At 37.7% G+C, this 8,784-nt stretch overlaps 1 protein-coding gene across 1 annotated transcript; it reads left to right on the top strand.

The window, feature by feature from the left end:
• Positions 1-3,664: 3,664 nt before the first annotated feature.
• Positions 3,665-6,623, top strand: LOC128659190 (ZZ-type zinc finger-containing protein 3-like). The gene is given in 3 exon segments (XM_053712873.1): positions 3,665-5,452; positions 5,455-5,812; positions 5,815-6,623. Coding segments are annotated over 3 exon segments (2,700 nt in total). The 5' UTR covers positions 3,665-3,817; the 3' UTR covers positions 6,522-6,623.
• The last annotated feature ends 2,161 nt before the right edge of the window (positions 6,624-8,784 follow it).

Below are 8,784 nucleotides of genomic sequence, written 5' to 3'. Positions count from 1 at the left end.
TAGAGTTTGAAGTACACAAATGGAATTGTCTTTGGCTTCCCTGCCAGGGATAAGGCTCACCTCGTCAGTATGGATCAGATAGGGTAGGAATTTATTTATACGAGTGGCTAGAATCTTAGCATATAGTTTTACATCTATGTTCAAAAGGGATATTGGCCTATAGTTACCTACTTGATAAGGGCATTTGCCTGGTTTTGGGATCACCAACATGGTAGCCTCCAAGGGGTGTTGGGAGCGATTGCCAGTCTGGTCTATCGATCGGAATATAGTAAGGAGTTGTGGGCTTAATTGTGTTTTAAATTGATGGCAGAATTAAGGGGGGAAGCTATCTGGGCCTGGGGCTTTCCCGGGTGGGAGGGATTTTATAGTCAATTGAATTTCTTTTATATGGAATGGTTGGTCTAAGATGGAGGAGTCTTTTTCTGTAAGGGATGGGAGGTTAATATGGGCTAGATAATCTGTAATCAGATTTGTTTTAGAATTATTCTAAATTGCATATTGATGTGTAGTATTTAGTAAAGTCCTGTAGTATGGCTCTACTATCGTAAGAGGTGCGTCCCATTTGGCTTTTAATGTTTTTAATAAATGTTTAGTATTTCTTTTTTTTTTTAGGGATCTAGCTAGCATGCAACCTGTTTTATTGCTTTCAACAAAAAACTTTGCTTTCATGGTGAGGGAGCGCAAATGCAAATTTTTAATTATATAATTATTTAAAGTGTCTCTGTCCCACTGTTGAGGGGAAGTCGGATTAAGTTTATGTGACAGTTCAGATTGCATACGTTTAGAGGTAAGAGTATTATATTGTGCAGTTCTTTGTTGACGTTGTCTCTTCGTGTGTTTGATGAGTTCCCCCCATATATAGCATTTGTATGCTTCCCAATTGTTGGAGTTAGAAATGTCTAGGGGATTATTAAAGAAAAGAATTCAACTGTTCTCTCCTTGATGTCAGTAAGGATGAGTGGGTCTGAAAATATAAGATCATTGAGCCTCCAGCTTGGATGGCTAAGTGGTATAGAGGACCAAGTGAAAGTGTTAATCACTGTGCTGTGGTCTGACCATATCGTATGTGTTATCTTAGAATCTTTTAAGTTAGATAGTGTGGTTTGGTATGTAGTCAAGGCAGGAGTAGGAGTTTTGTGGATGTGAGAAGGTGTAATCCCAAGAAGTGGGATGCGTAATCTGTCAGGTGTCATATAGTGGAAGGGTTTGCAGAGCATTCCAGTTAGCCTTTGTTCGTCTATTTCCAATATAAGATTTCCCTGTGGATGTATCTATTGCTGGGTTGAGTGGAAAGTTCAAGTCTCCTCCTATAATAGTTGGGCCTTTAGCATTATCTATTAGTTGGTTAAGTGCCTTATGAAAAAAGGTGGGTGGGTGTCAGTTGGGGGGGCGTATATATTAGCTATTTTGAGGTGTCAAAATTGAATTCAGAGAAAATTAAATAAAATAAGGAGTGATTCACAAGGGAGCAATACAAAACTGAAGGATAATCAATTTATAGAATCAAATATAGAATCAAACATTGAACCTATTAGTAATATCTCAAAAATACTGGACATAAATACTTCAACACAAATGTACTTGAACACAAATTGTAATGAATATTTAATAAGACAAATGAATATATAAAAATACAATATATACAATTCAGTCAGGTGTATATACCCTTTAAAAACTGGGACGTCTCACAACTAATAACTTAAAACAAAAGATATTGAGCTTTGATGAATAACACTGTGTAATAAAGTGATAATGTGCTAGTTGATATAATTAATGTTTATATAAAATGTGTTATGTGCCGTTATTTAGGCCGTGTTATATATAAGAGGCATACAATTCTAAAGCCTAGTATGTTAAGTGTATAGTTATATCTAAACACATGTAAAAATCAGCTAAAACCTCAATAAAACATAGTTCTAATAACGAATTATATACATAATAAGCATAGTGACCAAAGGAACGTATATAACAGAATCTTAACTTAAAATAGGTCAATCACAGATAATTCTCTAATCTGTGGTTGTAAACAATAAATCTCCAATGTTTTGCGAAGTTGGTTGTAACCACTCTATTACAAAGAAAATTGTAACCAATCAAATCCAAAAGCCAATGAAACACTAGCTAATTTATACCTAGTAACAACGCTAAGGATTCTTTAAATGCGTATATTGATATAATATATAAGGAAGTCAATAAAGTACTTATGGCTTCATACTTAATGTATAGTGCATGATGACATCTGAGCAAACAAAAGTGGAAGCACAATCTTAATGTTAGTATCTCAGAGGCCCCTTGCTACCATTGCAGCTTTACCTGGGTGCTCTCTGTCTGCTATTATAGGTCCTGAGCTAAGAAAGTGCTGGTCATAGTAATATGAATTATGAAGACAGTTTGGGTTCATTGGTTTTTCTAAAATGTGTTTCTTGGATTAAAAGGAGGTCAATTATTCGCTTTTTATAGAAGTCATGGAAGGCAATTTACCTCTTTTCTGGGGATAAGAACCCTTTGATATTTTGCGCTACTATTGTAAAAGTTGTGTTATGTGTTTACTCATTTATTTGCGTGTGTGGGAGGTATTACTATGGGGATCAGATATGACCGGAGAGCAAAATCGTAAAATGTGCGATTCTATCAAAGCAGAAGTGTAGTATGTACCAGATAAAGATTGAAGTTGGCTAAAGGGAAGGAAGGGGAAGAAGTGTTAGAATAAAGTTAAAGAAGGGGAGGAGAAAGAAGAGAATTAGGTTTAGCAGTCTACTTTACTCTTGAGAAGGGGGCTTGATACAGTATGTTAAAACTCACCACCGATGGATATGAATTATTGCATGGTAACAAAGTTGGGTGGGGAAACAGGTTATAGTACATCAAGGATGTTTAGTGACCTGGTTCAAGTATATTGAAAAATTTAAAAAAGGGGGTCAAGTGTATTTATACTCTAATGAATGAATGTCATAGCATGAGACAAAAGATAAATAAAATACAAAAACCTCAGAAATCCTGACATTTAAACATTGTAAAGACTACAAACATGTGTCTGAGAGCACAATTGGAAACTGTATTGCTATGTCAAATCAACAGTAATAACAACATGAACAATGTTAAGCAACGCTGAATAACTAAACAAACTTCTTTATTATAGTAGGTAATAGTTATTAACGTTAGGATTGAAAGAACTCACAAACTCCTAGAGTCATAGATGGTGATTAATGTTAAAATGTCATTCTGTTTAGTATCAGAATTTCAGGTAACCTCTGATGCGGTTTGGTTTTCTGATGTAAGTTTCTTCTTACTGAGTTTTAAAGATAGAAAACAAGAGGGGCACCTCATGTGTATATCAATATGCAAGATAGTAGGAATAATGATGATTAGCCAAGTGGGTACTCACATTTGGCTCAAGTACACTTATGTACTAGTCAGTGCAGGCTGGAAACTAAGGTGTACCAGCTAACCCCTTTCAGTATGGCAAAATAATCCAACAGTAGTACAATTGAATGACTGCTCTCCTCCTCACAGAATAATCCAGAGCTAGATAGAAAGTAGGAGAAAAGAGGGGCGCCTAATGTGTACATCAGTATATCACAATATATAAAAACATCAACAGCGGGGGAAGAGGGGAGGGTCTGAGCTTCCTGCGGGGGTAAGTGCGCACGCACACACTGAGTCCTGACTCCCACTGGAGGAGGGGAGGAAACAATGCAGGTATTTACGGCCCGGGCGATGAGCCACGAGAGCGGAGAGGATCTGGCGGAGATCGGGTTACTGAGAGGTGTCCCAATGAGTGGATCATGTGGATCACACATTTGGGGTGATCCATAGTATGGCTGCTTCGCGATCGACTCGTGTCACAAGATCTACAGTAGGATTAAATGGCTTGGATGAAACCTTTTGTGGGCGAACTTTAAGAAATCGTAGCATTGCTCATCCAGAAGAGGTTTTTCCCCAGTCACTACTGAGATCAAGGTTGCCAAAGAAAAGACCAGAACCAATACAAATTCAAAAGGGGGACATTTCAAAGAACAGTGAGTTAAAGCAAACAGGACAATGTGAATCGTGGGTAAGCCCAAGAAAAAGAGGGCTGTCTGTTTCAGAAAAGGACAGTTCTGAGAAAGACAGTGAAGAAAACAGTGAGATAAGTTTGACTGAACAATTGTCACCTGTTCTAAAGAAAATCAAATTATTGCATTCACAGGATCCAGTTGGTTTAAACAAAGAAATACCAAGTCAATTTCCCAAGGATTCAACGGAAAGCAGAAACTCTGGTTCCGACAATGAAACAGATACTAACCCAACTAAACAATCTAATCAATGTCTTTTATTGGATGATAGTGACAAAAGGAAAGTCAAAAAAGAAACTGAGCCAGAGGAACTTTCCAATTCAGTAACGGAAGACATTTTAAACCATCAAACAGTTAATGGTGTTGATGGGAAAGACACTGCTGCTTTAACGTGCAAAGACTGCCCTTCTGATGGGAGCATAAAACAGAACAATAATATTGTGTTGGATCCATCAAAGGAGCTAACAGACTCTGAAAATGGGAGTTTATTAGACCCTTGTTCAGTGGTAACCAACAACAAAAAGGACACTCTTTCAGACCACAATGTGCCTTGCACAAACTCAGAGGAGCAGGGAGAATCACAGGACCATAAACTAATAAATAATTGCCTGCCTAGTGAACTTGTTAATCAGGCCAGCGAACTAGTAACGGGCTCTTGTATAGACACACTATCAACTGTAAGGGATTCTGAAGAGGAAGTTAATGTTGTAGGAGAGAGTGCCTCAAAGGAGCATATTGTTGAGAATTCAGACAGCTTACTTAGAAGTGATCATGAAGATTCAACAACAGGGGAGCCTAAATCGGGGCAATCCCTTAATGAACTTGACAGTGTTTGCTCTGAAGTGGCATGCTTTTCAGACACGCAAGAACATTGGTATACTTTAAGGACATCTCCAAGAAGGCCAGGGTCTTGCAAAGATAGCCGATGCAAAAGTGAATCTTTAGTTGTGGGACAGGAACACGTGGAAGAGAATATTTCCAATCAAAATAGTGAAACAAATGTTAATGGCTGTTTAGAACTTGATGAGGTGGTTAAAGATGACAAAAAGCAGGTCTGTAAATCTGAAAAATGCTCCATAGATGAACAAACCAGGCCATCCTCAGACATAGCCACAGTTACTGAGTACATGCCAGCTGTCAAGGAAGGTGGCAGTGTGCAGGTTGTAGAGGAGGAGGAAGATCCTGATGTCTACTACTTTGAATCTGATCATGTGGCACTGAAACACAGCAAAGATTATAAAAGACTATTACAGACAATCTCTGTTCTCGAGGCTCAGCGCTCTCAAGCTGTTCAAGACTTTGAAAGTTTAGGCAGACAGAGAGAAGCGTTGGTTGATCCCATTGGATTTGTGGAAAAGCTTCAGAAGAAGGTATATAACAGGGTTATCTTTAACAGATGGATATTGGGATACCTCACCCACAGAGGATTGTTCAGGTGCCAGACATTACATGGGATCAGTACACTACCAGTCTTGGAAATTTTGAAAGAGAATTGAGAAACCAAAAGCGAAATTCTCGGAGAGTAAGATTGATCTTTGATAAAGCAGGGTTAACTGCGAGCCCCCAAAAGTCTGTGGAAAATATGAAGGATGGTGAATCTGCTTCATATTCTGTTCTACTCCAAAGTGATGGTCAAGAAGGATCTACAAGTAGTCATTCACAGATAAAAAGTAGACTGTGCGCCGAGACCAAGACTGGAACTTTTAATCTGCTTTGGACCGTGGAGGAACAGAAAAAACTGGAGATGCTACTTTTGAAGTTCCCCCAGAAGAGGTTGATTCCCGTAGATGGCAAAAGATAGCTGATGAGCTAGGAAACAGAACAGCAAAGCAGGTGGCTAGTCGTGTTCAGAAGTACTTTATAAAGCTCACAAAAGCTGGTATTCCTGTGCCAGGAAGAACACCAAATTTATACATGTATTCTAAAAAGTCTTCAGGCAAACGACACCATATTCTCAACAAGCATCTCTTCCGACCATCTACCTTCATGACATCCCACGAACCACCTGTCTTCATGGATGAGGATGACGACCGCTCCAGTTTTACTAGCAGGGATCTTGATGCAGCTGGTGATGACGAAATATCGGATGAAGAAACGATTCCCCTTGCTTGCCATGACCTAGCAGAGTATAAAGAACTGCTTGAATTGAAGAAGTTAAAGAAACAGAAGCTTCTGGAAATGAAAGCAGAAAGTGGCTTTGTGCAACATATAGGTTTCAAATGTGACAACTGTGAAACAGAGCCCATTCAGGGCATTCGGTGGCACGGTCAAGATTGTCCCCAGCGGATGTCTGTGGATTTCTGTGACTCTTGCTCAGATTGTTTATATGAAACAGAAACACACAAAGAGAATCACCATTTGGAGCCCATTTATAGAGCAGAGACATTGCTAGACAGAGACTACTGCATGTCCCACAGCACCAGTTACAATTACCTTGATCCAAACTATTTCCCAGCAAACAGATGACGTGACTGGGCAAACAAAATATGCTTGGTATTTTCTCCAGAAACAAAGGGTGGCAGAGTTGTCAATATCAGTCTTCAATGTGGGATAATACTCAATGTCCCTTGAAATATTGCTCACAGCATGATACCTTCATCATCTGCAACACTGCACAGCAGCCCGACATTCCAAATGTACAGGAAGAGAACTTTGCTGGAAATGTTCCTTTCACCGTATTAAGTTATTTCAGATGGTCAGTGTCAAGAATGATAATAACGAAATCATAGAGCATGAATACACTGTTCCAAAGGCCTCTGGAAAAATTGGTTTATAATGTGAACTATTTATATTAAAACCAGTTTACTAGCTTGTAGTTTGGTTGTGAAATATTTTTTTGCACAGAAAACTGACATTTTGAGAAGGTTTTAACCAGTCAGTGTTTGCTTAAAGGAAATAGTCTCTCAACAACAAAAATGACCCTTACTATGGACCATTGCAGGTCTCCTCTTCAATATGAGCTGCTTTTAATCACATTTGACTAAAACTATTTATGTACAATGAAGCACTACAGTGGAGGTTCTGCTGCTCTGTAGCCCGCTCATGGTGTGTGAATGTCAAAATAGTCACTCAGATCTATTTTTTAAATGTAATGTTCCAATGATCATTTGACATGTACAAAAATTGGTGGAAAATAAGTGCCAGTTGTAGTTACTGTGTAAAGTCTAACACTCAAACTTCCTTTATAAATCCTTTCTAATATACAATACACAGCCTTCTGCCTCTCTCCGTTTGGGGTTTCTCACAGCAACTCATCAAAGAAAACTGCCTAATATAAAAGCATATATGTAAGGTTAATTCCATATTTTGTAGTCTGCACAAAATCCATGAAAGATTGTATTTTTATTAATATTTAAGATGGTTACATAGAATTTAAGTGGGTGAGCTAAGTGGTTCATCTGCTTTCTTTTATACTGCTGGATTTCTGTTCTGCATAATTTTACTTTTTTCACAGTCACAATTTACAGTACATCGTTGTTCCTAACCTCTGCATAAAAAAAAAAACTTTAAACAACCCTTTGTACGTTATTTTCACCATGTATGTGTATACAGTATGTTAATACGTTGTCAGGAGAACGGTGAGAAATAAAACTGTTTGGGTACCATTTGTTTAAACATCAAAACTCTATAGCCCTTTTGGTGTTAATGTAAAGCTTTGATTAGTAGTGGGTACGGATTTAAAGCATTTCACCAAGGTTTGAGACATTTGTTTTCGATATCCATTCTGGTTATCACCTGTTACCCAATAAATAAGCATTCATAAAAAAAAAAAAAAAACATCAACAGCCAAATGGGTACTCACATTTGGCCCAAGTACACTTATGTACTGGTAGGTGCCGGTTGGTAGCTTCAGGTGTACCAGCTAAACCTCTCCAGGTGTAGATAAAACAGTGCAGGGGGATCCTGTCACATTAACTGCTTGTGGATAGTCAGTAACAGTGCATATATAGGCTGACCATATTGCCGCTTTAAAAAGGGACACATATGAAAAATACATATGTCAGGGCTGTTTTCAGGGCTGTTTAAAGAAATGGTTTTGTATAAGAACCCTCACATATGTATTTTTCATGTGTTCCTTCTTAAAGCGGCAATATGGTCAGCCTATGCATATAACTGCGGTGGAAGGTAATGAACCAAAGCTTGTATAAAACCAGTTTAGTTTATTAAAACAAATATTAAAAACATTCACAAGAAATGGTTTAACAATGCAATGCATTTCTTAGCCCCAACATGGGCTGTTTCATCAGGCATAGTGAACCTTCTAACTGACAATCCATTTAAACAGAGCTTAATCCAATAGTAAGCTAGGATACACTCCTAATGGGTGTTTCTAAGTGCATAAGTTATTAATTAATTGATCAACAGCAGTCAAATAATAAAAACAAAATATGTAAAACAATGCATACTATCTTAACCATCTAAACATAATCTTAATGTTGACAGTGTGTAAAATTATTAAGCATAAAACCATGATAAATAATTGGTGCACTCTCATAATATATTCTCTCTAACCAGATGAAGTGACAGGTAATTAAACCGTGCATATAACAAAATATGTCTCTATATGTCCATGACTTCTAAAAACAATTCATATATGAAACAACTGATCTATTATTGCATATGACAAAATATGTCTCTAAATAGACATCACTCTAAAAACAGTTCATATTTGGGACAACTGATCTACTATTAATCATTGTTAGTGTCTAAAATACATACCCCCCTCACA

The sequence above is a fragment of the Bombina bombina genome, chromosome 5 (assembly GCF_027579735.1).
Source record: "Bombina bombina isolate aBomBom1 chromosome 5, aBomBom1.pri, whole genome shotgun sequence".
Taxonomy (NCBI): domain Eukaryota; kingdom Metazoa; phylum Chordata; class Amphibia; order Anura; family Bombinatoridae; genus Bombina; species Bombina bombina.
The sequence above is the reverse complement of the archived record's forward strand: the minus strand, read 5'-3'. Positions and strand labels throughout refer to the sequence as shown.